General features: G+C 48.5%; 1 protein-coding gene across 1 annotated transcript; it reads right to left on the reverse strand.

Annotated features, from left to right (window-relative positions):
• Positions 1 to 1,683: 1,683 nt before the first annotated feature.
• On the reverse strand, positions 1,684 to 6,114 carry LOC148070103 (uncharacterized). The gene is made up of 2 exons (XM_087800806.1): positions 5,342 to 6,114; positions 1,684 to 5,223 (listed from the first exon to the last, which is right to left on the reverse strand). Exons 1-2 carry the CDS (start codon positions 6,050 to 6,052, stop codon positions 2,098 to 2,100), a joined length of 3,837 nt encoding a protein of 1,278 aa, XP_087656932.1. The 5' UTR covers positions 6,053 to 6,114; the 3' UTR covers positions 1,684 to 2,097.
• Between the last annotated feature and the right edge of the window lie 5,403 nt (positions 6,115 to 11,517).

Here is an 11,517-nt window from a genome sequence, read left to right on the forward strand (position 1 = left end):
ACGAGACGTACCAGCCACGCGAGAGGGAGCAGAAGAACTTCTGGTTGGAGAAGGAGAAGAGGACTTTGAAGTCAGAGTTCAAGAGACTCAGGGACAAGGAGAAGTTCGACAAAACTGAGATCAAGTTGGAAGCTTCTCTGGAGGAGCTGCAGAGGTTGCGGGACCATCTGGCGGAGTGTTTGGACCAAGTCTCTGACCTCAGCGCCCAGAACGTCCGGCTGCAGGCGATCAACGAGTCCAGACAGGCGGAGATCCTCAGAGAAATGGAAGATCTGGATGAAGAGAGGACCAAACAGATGTTTCGGCTGGAGTCTCAGCTGCAACAAAAGAACCTGGAGAACGAAGGTCTGAACGCCGCGCTGAGCAACCTGCGCAGTCGAGTGAGCGACGACGAGGAGACGTCGCAGAAGCTGCACGAGGCAGAAGAGTCGAGGCAGCGGGACGCCCTGGAGATCCGAGCTCTGAAGAGGATGGTGGAAGACCTGGAGACCAGGTGCCTTCTGGACGAGCAGAAGGTTCTGCAGCAGAGGCAGGAAGAAGAACACCAGCAGAGTGCCTTGAACCGGGTCATGAACCACCTTGAGGTGTCTCGACTGCTCATCGCCACCAAAGACAAGCAGATGGCAGACCAGAACCAGGAGATCACCGACCAAAAGAAGATCATCGCGGACCTGGAAACAAGGACTAGCAGCCTGAGTCGGTTCATCAACGACCTCCAGGACCAGATGGAGACCCAACATGAGAGAGAAGCCTCGGACTGCGACAGGAACTCTCTGGAGGAGTGTTGGTGGTCTTTGTCTGAAGAAGAGAAGCTGAGGAACCACGAGAGGTGTCCAGACTGAAGATAAGTGGAACATCACGGCTGAAATGGAACCTCACAAGGTGTGGAGATAACCCTACTGGTGGGTCTACAAAAGCAGGCGAGTCCTGGAGCAGCTGTCATGGTGCTCAGAAGGACCTCAGAGACAGTTCAAACCAACTTGACCACCACTGAGAATGTTGGAGGACGTTCAGAGACACAAGGGAGGACATCATCTGGACTCTCATCATCTACATGAGTCATGAATTAACAAGTAAACTACAGACACTTGAAGACGTCGCTCAATGACAGGAAAATACTCTGCCGAAGAGTATGATTCACTTCCAAATAACATACTATTTTTCTATAATAAAGTGTGAATAAAATAAAAATAGTTATTTTCTTACATTACCTAACAGCGTTTGTTCATTTTTGTGTTGCATCCAGCCAATAGATGGCAACAATCAATACATCTTCTGCAGCTAAGACCCTGTGATGACTGAGGACAATTGACTGCAGCAGATTTTAAAGCCGATGTTTGGACATATTTTGGTTTTAAAATTACTGATGTCAAGAGTGGTCTGTAAATTCTTCGAATACATCCGTGATAACAATACACCGTTCACACAGAAGATGAATTTTGAATCTCAGGCGATCAAGAGTCATAAAGTGATACTTTCGGAAGTCTCGATACACGATGTTCCAAAGTACAAATATCGTGATACATATTCCCACTCTTTTCAATACACTCTAGCGACTGTCATTTGTGACCCGTAACGACCCTCAGAAGAAGTGTGCGAACAAGAAGACTTTCCAATGTCAATGTGTAGAAAAACACTCTGAAGCTGCAAACAAAAATAAAAAAAAACAATATCAAAGCATAATGTAAGTGCTTGTAAATCTTTATTTATTGTTGAAAACTGAGCTGCCATTGATTCAATGTTCTTGCTCACATTCACATTCAAGTTCTGACCCGTAAAGACCCGTTAGAAACGAGAAAGAGCTGCAGTGCGACGCGTGCGAACAAGAACTGATTGAAGGTTTTTGACCTTGTGAGGCTGTTTCTTGATTCGACCTGAGGTGACCTCAATAAATCTGGACCTGCTTGTGCAAGACCATGAACATCAGAGGAACACCAAAGGTCTTGTTACAGACGTGGGTGGTGGTGGATGAAGACTTCCTGACTGACCTTCACAGTTCTAATTCAGCCAGAAGCTAAAAATGTTTGTAAACAAAAGTCAAAAACAGTTGACCTTGGATCCAGTCAACTGTTTTTGTTCAAAGGGCCTCCAGCTGGGTCACATGTCCGGGTCCAATGTGGAGCCGTCGAATGAGGGAGGGCTGACAGAGAAGAAGGCTTTGGTCTGCAGGATGTTTAAAGGACCTTTGCACACCATCTGGAGGTTCAGGATCTTCAATCGGTTCTGAGCCACCTCGTCCAGTTCTTGGCGGTGCAGGTCGGGGAGCTTCACCTGGATGGACAAGTTCTGCAGCTCCTCGGAGTCCTCCTGCGCCAGATCGCATAGTTTCCCTTCGGCTCCACACAAACCCTCCAGAGCTTTCTGTTGGACTTCCTGTCTGTTGATCTGGACTTCGATCTCGTATGTTTTCTGGCTCTCGGGGGACACGGGGGTCAGCGGAGATGCCAGAGAGAACTCGGACAAGATATTCCCTTTCTTGCCGGTCAAGCTTTTCTGCTGAGTCATTTCCAACGGCTGCAGGTTCTCCGGGACAATCTGGCCTTTTTGAGACTCAGAGACCAGAGAGTCAGAGAGGTGAGTCTCCTCTAAGTGTCCCAGCAACTCAGCAACGCCTTCCTCAGCTATTTGTACGTCCAGCTCAGGCCGACACTCGTCCTGCTGTTCCTTGAAAGTGGAAGGAAGCGAGCGAGCAGGAGACGAGTCGGCCGGTCGCTTCTTCTTGCCTAGAGTCTTCAGGTTAAGGAACTGGCAGGTTTTCCTCCAAACCTTCTTTGAGGTGGGCATCTCGCGCTGAAGCTCTTCGCTCAGCTCTTCCTGAACCGAGACTTCTTCATTAGAAAAGTCTTCTTCAACAGCTTCTGTCCTCTCATCCGGAGTTGGATCTTCTGGACTCTTGACTTCTCCGAGCAGCTTCTTTTCGCCGAGGAAGCGCTGAGGTGATGAGGACGCCGAGGATGAACATTCCTGAGAAATGGTCTTCAGCATAATGCACCTTGCAGGTGATTTCAGTTTCAGGTATTGGTGAGCTTTCTCTAGGAAGGTTTGAGATTTCTGAGGTTGAGGGTTCAAATCCACAACAGAAGTTCCAATGTCAACATTCACCTCAGAATCATCCTCTAGATGCTCCTCAGGCTGAAGGGGAGCTTCTGGTGGTGGCTTCTCCATCTCCAAAGGACTTTGGTGTTCTTCAGAAAATTCCATCTGAGGTGTGAGGTTCCCATCCCCTGTCAGGCCAATGTTTGCTGGCAAAGCTGGCATCTCTCCAGTGGTCTTCAGTTCCTCATCCATACTATCCAGAGGTGGTATCTTCTGCTGTTCCATGTCCTCCATTAGGACTTCCTTAGGCGTAACCAGCTCGTTTAAGAGGTTTTGATGAAGCTCCGTCTGATCCTCCTCCCTGACATTTTCTGGCCCACCCGCCATCTCCGGAGGCTGTTGAGGGTCACTGAGCTCCTGCTCCTTAGGATGGACCTCTGTAATGTTTTTATTGAGCGTTTCTGCTTCTGATGTCTCATAGTGAAGGTCCTCTTGGTCTCTAAGGTCCTCTATATTCTCCCTCAAAAGAAGTTTGTCCAGGTCAGACAGTATCTCCTCAGGGATCTTGAGGTCCTCAAGCTTCTGATCCTGCTGACTGTCAAGCTCCTCCGATGTGTTTCTCAGATAAAGGTCTTCTTGAAGAGCAGCTGTCCTGTCTGCAATTTCAAGGTAATGTACTTTAGGGTCCCGCCTCAGTAGAACATCTTGTGGACATGGTACTTGCTCATCTGAGATAGTCTGCATCCATTTTTGAGCTTGAGGTTCGGCTATGTCCGCTCTGTGCAGGTCATCGTGACTTTCAACCATGTCCTTCAAGTTCAAAGTCTGAAGCTTCAAATGCTCCTCAGGTGAATTTTCTACCGTCATCTCCTGCTCCAGTTCCTTTTCTCGGGGTTCCATCTTAAGTTCCTCCAGTTCTGACTTTTGTTCTTGAATCTGCTGAAGCTCCACACCTGCTTGTTGTTGAGGTTGGTCCATGTCCAAACTCAACAGAAATTCTTGACTTGAAGCTGTCTTCTCTGAGATGGTGCAGTCGCTTATTGGATCTTCCTCTGCCAATGAAAGTGTGTCATGAGCAGAACGGAGATCTTCAGAAGTCTCCTGCTGGACCTCTGTGTGGCCTTCAGGTATATGATCCAGATGCCCTTCATCTCTCAAAGAATCATCTTGGACAACAACTGTCTCTTTCTCTTGGGCCTCCAACATGTCCAAAAACCTCAAGAGATCTTCAGTCTTTGGAATCTCAAGACTCTCTTGGGGCATACGTTTTGAAGGCTCAGGCGAAAGGATCTCTTCAGAATCCATGATCTCCTCTAAAATAACAAACTCCTCAGATCCCAGACTGTCCTGTTGGGCTTCAGAGTCTTCCTTCCACCCGAGACTGTCCTGACCAGACAATGCTTCTTCTGCAGTGTTCTGTTGGAGTTCTATATGCTGCTGTTGCTGATGTAGTGGTCCAACCACATCCTCCTCTCTGGAGACTTCTCGGACAGTCATGTCCTCCAAATGATCCTCTTCTGCCACGACTTTATCTGTTTCGTCGCTTGTGGCATCTGTAGGGTTCTGTTCCAGATGTGTTGCCTCTTTGATTATTTGCTCCTCATCAGATGGTGCAGCAAGAACTGAAAGGTCTGGAGTTCTCACCGAGTGGTAGTTGTTCTTTCTGGTCATCTGGACTTTGACCATCTGCCTTCGACACTCTTCTTCTTCTGGAATATCTGGGGTAAGTGAGCGTGGAAGAAACTCTATGTGGAAGTTGACCTCAAAGTGCGTAAGCGGCTGTTCCTGCAGCTCTTCTTTTTGGTTGAGCTGAGCTTTGAGTTCCTCCACCTCCTCTCGAAGAGACTGCTCCCTCAAGGACGCCTCTGCACGGACAGCTTCCATCTCTTCCTCCATCTTTTTGCAAAAAACATCCTGATCGGCTCGTATGGTCTGGATCAGATTGAGGTTGTTTTTAACATTCTCCTCATTCATCTGGACCTCCATCTTGAGTCGCTGTTCTAAAGCTTGAGACAGTTTCTCTACTTCTCCACACTTGCTGGTCACCTCCTTGTACGACGCTGTCATCTTCTCCAGTTCCTCTGTTAAAGTCTTCTTCTCCCAAAAGAACCTCTCCTCTCGTTCCAAGTACGCTGTTGCCAACTCCTCCACGTCCTTTTGCATAAGGTCCACGCTGGTCTGTCTCACCTGAAAGGAGGAGAAACGAGTCAACTCAATGTCAAGACTTAACTTCCAAGAGTTGGATAACTGATGGATCTCCGATTTTTGGTGTTCTGCAGGTTCTCAAAGGAACATCTAGACTCACCTGGAGGATCATTCTTTGAGTCTGTGCATCGTTGTTGTTCCTCAGCTTCTCCAACTCCTTCCTGGTTTGGTTCTCCTTAATAAGAAACTCCTGGTTTAGGTTCTTCTGGTCTCTGAGCTCCTCTTGGATCTTCTCAAAGTCTTTTTCCAGCTGGAGCAGCTGAGTGCTCTCCCTCTGGTAGTTGTCTCTCTCTTGACGCAGGAGCTCGGCCAGCCTCTGAACCTCCAGCCCAAGCTCATCTTTGAGGTCCTCGTTGTGTCTGTAGTTCTTCAGCATTTCAATCTCAGCTCTGATTTCATTTCCTCTGCTGATGTTCTCCTCCTTCAGGATCTTCTCTTGCACCAGTGTCTTTTGGTTTTCCTCCAACATCTTCTCAAGCAGGATCTTGTCCGTTAACTCTTTGAAGTTCTTCTCGCGCTGCTTTTGGACCTCCTGCTGGAGCTGGTCTCGCTCCATCATCACCTTGTGGACCTCTGCGTTTCCGCTCAGGATCTTGTGAACTCCCTGCTGCAGCTGCCCCTGGTCCATCATGGCTGCCTGCAAGGCTCTTCGGCTCTCCTGCTCCTTGGGGTTCCTCTCTGACTCCATGTGCTGGGTGATGGACGCAATTTTCTCATGGACGCACTTGAGCGCTTCCCGCTGCCCCTTCATCTTAGCGACCAGTTCTCGCTCCTTCAACTCAAAAGGGTTGTGGACTACTTTGCTGCTCATGGGTAACTTCCTGTGTGTTCTGGCTGCGACTCCTCGTTCTCCTGATGCTCGTGTTCGCTTGACGTTCTGATGATGTGACGAACGCTTCTGCCGCCTCAGTTATATAATCTGTCCCCGGGTCCTTTGATGAGCTTCAAAGCCACGACCCCGGTGGCGTCCAGGGTTATCCGAGAGGTTCCCCACGACTGCACGACGGTTCTTATACTCGCCAACCGAGTCAAAAGTTGGATCAAAGACACCCAAACGCTGGAAGGGAATTTAAGCCGATGGGGAAGTGAACGAGGAATTCTGAAAACTTTGTTTTCATTATTGACGTTGGTACTTACTATCTTCATTCAGTTCGACAAACAAAAGAGATTTAATGCTTTTGCAGACTTGTTTGAAGACTTACTTATGGGATGCCAGGTCCTTCAAATGATTTGGGGAAATCCAAAGATGGTCAGAGGACAGAGTGGAGATGTAGACCTTTGACCTGGTCTTTTGTCCGCCCCGTGGTCTCCCCACAACTTGATGGCAACATGAAGTATATGGATGTATATCAGTGTAGTATTGAATACTGAATTTAACATTTAAAATGCTAAAACTTTGATTTTTTTTTTATTTTAAAAACAATTTGTAATTTGTAGACATTTCAATTCAACATAAATGAAAAAATATTGATTCTAGAAATTGTTTTTTTTAATATTATTGGATTTAGAATATCAAACTATGTTTTTTGTATAAATTAAAATACAGTTCAAAAGAATCTTGCAAATTCAACAGTTCAATATACAAACTATTTAATATATTTTTTTGATAAAAACAAATTCATCTTTAAATAATCTCAAATATCAAGCGTTGAAAAACAGAACTAGCAGTGACAGGAGTGCTACAGTCACGGTCCGCCGTCAGTCCTGATGACACAAATGAGTCTCTGAGTCTCTGACTCATGATAAAGAATCGCTCTGTTCGTCAATAAGTGGATGAGTGGCGAGATCGTTCATACGTTTGTACGTGTACTGAGGCCGAATACGCAGAATGTCAGCGATGGATTTAAAACTCTGTCGTAACATAAACACGGCCTTGCGACCGTGACTTCCTGCTGCTGGTTTGTCAAGAGGAAGTTCCTGGTCCAACTCTCCTGGTTCTTTTTCATGCCGGTTGTGTATCACCGGTTTTCGGGCTCCTCTGGGCTTATGCACTCTGGCCAGAAGTCTCTGGCGATGTCTATGCAGCATGTCCTGCAAGGTCTTCTCGCTCAGATCCACCTTTGGGGACGTCTCCTCACTCGGGTCTGCAGGTTTCAGATCCTGCGACATGTCTTCACAGAGGTCTCCAGGCTCCTGGGACGTTTCTTCACAGAGGTCTCCAGGCTCCTGGGACGTGTCTTCACTGAGGTCTCCAGGCTCCTGGGACGTTTCTTCACTGAGGTCTCCAGGCTCCTGGGACGTTTCTTCACTGAGGTCTCCAGGCTCCTGGGACGTGTCTTCACTGATGTCTCCAGGCTCCTGGGACGTTTCTTCACTGAGGTCTCCAGGCTCCTGGGACGTTTCTTCACTGAGGTCTCCAGGCTCCTGGGACGTTTCTTCACAGAGGTCTCCAGGCTCCTGGGACGTTTCTTCACAGAGGTCTCCAGGCTCCTGGGACGTGTCTTCACCGAGGTCTCCAGGCTCCTGGGACGTTTCTTCACTGAGGTCTCCAGGCTCCTGGGACGTTTCTTCACAGAGGTCTCCAGGCTCCTGGGACGTTTCTTCACAGAGGTCTCCAGGCTCCTGGGACGTTTCTTCACTGAGGTCTCCAGGCTCCTGGGACGTGTCTTCACTGAGGTCTCCAGGCTCCTGGGACGTTTCTTCACAGAGGTCTCCAGGCTCCTGGGACGTTTCTTCACAGAGGTCTCCAGGCTCCTGGGACGTGTCTTCACTGAGGTCTCCAGGCTCCTGGGACGTTTCTTCACAGAGGTCTCCAGGCTCCTGGGACGTTTCTTCACAGAGGTCTCCAGGCTCCTGGGACGTTTCTTCACAGAGGTCTCCAGGCTCCTGGGACGTTTCTTCACTGAGGTCTCCAGGCTCCTGGGACGTGTCTTCACTGAGGTCTCCAGGCTCCTGGGACGTTTCTTCACTGAGGTCTCCAGGCTCCTGGGACGTTTCTTCACTGAGGTCTCCGGGCTCCTGGGACGTTTCTTCACTGAGGTCTCCGGGCTCCTGGGACGTTTCTTCACTGAGGTCTCCAGGCTCCTGGGACGTTTCTTCACAGAGGTCTCCAGGCTCCTGGGACGTTTCTTCACAGAGGTCTCCAGGCTCCTGGGACGTGTCTTCACTGAGGTCTCCAGGCTCCTGGGACGTTTCTTCACAGAGGTCTCCAGGCTCCTGGGACGTTTCTTCACAGAGGTCTCCAGGCTCCTGGGACGTGTCTTCACTGAGGTCTCCAGGCTCCTGGGACGTTTCTTCACTGAGGTCTCCAGGCTCCTGGGACGTTTCTTCACAGAGGTCTCCAGGCTCCTGGGACGTGTCTTCACTGAGGTCTCCAGGCTCCTGGGACGTTTCTTCACTGAGGTCTCCAGGCTCCTGGGACGTTTCTTCACAGAGGTCTCCAGGCTCCTGGGACGTTTCTTCACTGAGGTCTCCAGGCTCCTGGGACGTTTCTTCACTGTGGTCTCCAGGTTCTTGGGACGTTTCTTCACTTCGATCTGTAGACACATGGATGTTTCCACTCTGACGCTCGGGATCTATCTCTGGGTGGTCCTGACTGTCTGACTCTTCTGTCTCCAAGAGGATGTCTTGGTCCTGAACCTCATCCTGGATCTCTTGCTTCTGATCTTCACGTCTGTCCTCAGGCAGGTCCCCAGACTCTGTCCCCAGGAGAGTCTTCCTCAACATTTTCTTGACGTTTTCAACTATTACCGGATCAAGGACCTCTTCAAGGGTCTGGTTTACAAGGCTGGTCTGGACGTGGTTATTGGCTTCTTCTGATTCAAAGTTACTTTTTTGACCCTCTAGTTCCTGCAGAGAAATCTCTCCTTCATCAACTGGAAGTTTTTCAGGAGGGTTTTCATATTCTTTCTTTAGAAATATATTTGCTGTCTGATCTTCTTGTACCTCTAGATGTATGCCTAGAAGGTCCTCTTTCTTTTGCACCAGATCTGTCTCAAGAAGATCTGCCTGTTCTTCATCTTCGTTGAACCGCACAGTCTCTTCTTCCACATGGTCATCTTCAATCGAGTCCTCCTGCTGGTTTTCCAAAAGGTTCTCTCCTACAATTACAGAGTCCAGGAGGACCTTTTGGTCCTGACCCATTGCTTCTGTTTCCATTGAAGTCTCTAGGTTCTGTTCCCTTCTTTCATCCTCTAAATCTTCCTTTAGTTTCTTTTCCTGGCTCTGGAAATTCGCAACGAAAACCTCTCCTTTGCTCTCAATGGTTTCAAAATCCACAGAACTTTCTTGACCCGTAATTTCTGGTTCTGTCTCCAAGGTTTTGCTGGGTTCTACCTCCAAGACGTCCTCTTTCTCTACAGAAGCAGCTCTGAGGGTAATCTGACCCTCATACATTAGTTTCTCTTCAGCATACTCCAGGAAGTCCTCCGGTGAACAATCATGGATCTCTTCAGACTTCCAGAAACTGTTGTTGCTCTGCTCTTCAGATCCAAAGACAATCTCATGATCCTCGTTCAGAACCTCCTCGCTCGTCGGTGTCTCCTCTTGTTCAAGTTTGAGTTTCAGTTGCGCCAGTTGGGTCTCTGCCCCCCATACTTCTTCTGACCCAGTCTCAGAGGCAGAAGAGGAGCAACATTCCTGCAGGAGGTTCTCCACCCCGGCCAGGATCTCCTCCTCCAGACGGTTCTCCAGCTGAGCCTGCAGGGTTTTCACCGACTGTCGCAAACAGCAGTTGAGCGTCTCCAGCTCGTCGATGATACTCCTCTGGCTGGTGTTCTCGTGACACTTCTGTGCGATGCGCTCGTCCTTGTCGACGATGAGGAGGTGAGCCTCCTCCAGATGACACATGAAGCTCTGCAGCGCTCTTTGCTGGGTCTCTAACTCTTGCTGCTGCTCGTCCAGCCGTCGCTCCGAGGACGGATCCACCTCTTCTATGCTGGGCTCGTATCTCTCCAGCAGTTCGCTGACCGACTCTTTCAGTGCCCGGATCTCCTCCCAGTCCTTCTTTCTCAGAGCCTCCACTTGCGTCAGCTTCTCCGTGAGCTCGCCGTCCTCCGACACCTGACAGCGAAGGTTGCTCACCTCGGTGACCAGACGCTCGCTCTCCCGGCTCTTCTGGGCCAACAGAGACCTGAGCTCCGACGTCTGGTCGTCCCTCTCCTCGTCCATCCGGTCCATCTTCATCCTCAGCCGCTGGATCTCGCCTTGTTTGCTTCTGTTCAGGGACTTGAGGAGGTCGTTTTGGGCCGTGAGGTCGGCGACTCTGTCCAGGACGTCCAGCCGTCGAGTCTCCTGCGAGTCGTCGTCGTCGTCGTCGTCCTCTGACTTTTCTCTCGCTCTTTTGAACTTCATCTTGATCTTACGCTTCTCTTTTTCCAGCCTAAAGCTCGTGGCCTCGGCTCCGAGCTGCTCCGACCGCTCGTCCTCTAGAGTGTAAACCGTCTCGCCGCTCTTCTCGATGACCAGCATCCTGTCATGTGACACTTAAGCGTCAAAATCATGAGACGTCATAATTCCTGGTTCCTGTGACGGCTGTCAAATAATGAGCGTCGACTTCTTCTTTTATTTCTCTTTCTCATCTTTGATGGGTCTTCTCCTGCTTTGATTGATCATTTGAAGTCATTTGTTTGTGTTCTCTACTGCCCCCCTCTGGTGGAGGTTATTCTTTATAGAGCTGCTGTATAGTGTCGTACAAAGGTGATTCAAAGACGAGCGTGTCTGCAGTCGACGATATCTAATGATGTAAGAGAGTATCGTTACTACTGAATGGTGTTATTACATCTGCCAAGGGGAAAAAAACATCACAAAAATAATTCAACTTTCATGAGAACGGATGAATAAGGGTGTGAGAAAATATCCATTTGTTGAAATATCTTTTTTACTACTTACTATATTTACTACATACTATACTATACACTACATAACATATTTAACAGCACAGTATTTTTTTTATTTACAATTACCTTGTAAATATTCACCGTGTTCAACGTCCGGCCACTAGATGGCAGCAGTCATTACGTCCTGCCCAGCTAAAAGTACAATGAAATCCCAAAAGATCCTGATGGATGACTGAGGACTAGAGGATACAGTCAACTCCAGCAGCTTTTAAAGCTGATGTTTGGACATATTTTGGTTTCAAAACAAATGGAAGCAGTTACGATTGTCAAGAGTCATGTGGTCTGTAAATACTACAACACCAGAGTCAAGTACTCGACAATAATAAAACTATATTCTTTGATACGAACGTATCAAAATATATCTCATATGTAGTATCATTGACCCTGTATTGTTATACATATCGTATCGTCAGGTTCTTTCCAATACACACCCTTAGTG

Source organism: Callionymus lyra, chromosome 10 (genome assembly GCF_982586985.1).
Source record: "Callionymus lyra chromosome 10, fCalLyr1.hap1.1, whole genome shotgun sequence".
In the NCBI taxonomy this organism is placed as follows: Eukaryota; Metazoa; Chordata; class Actinopteri; order Syngnathiformes; family Callionymidae; genus Callionymus; species Callionymus lyra.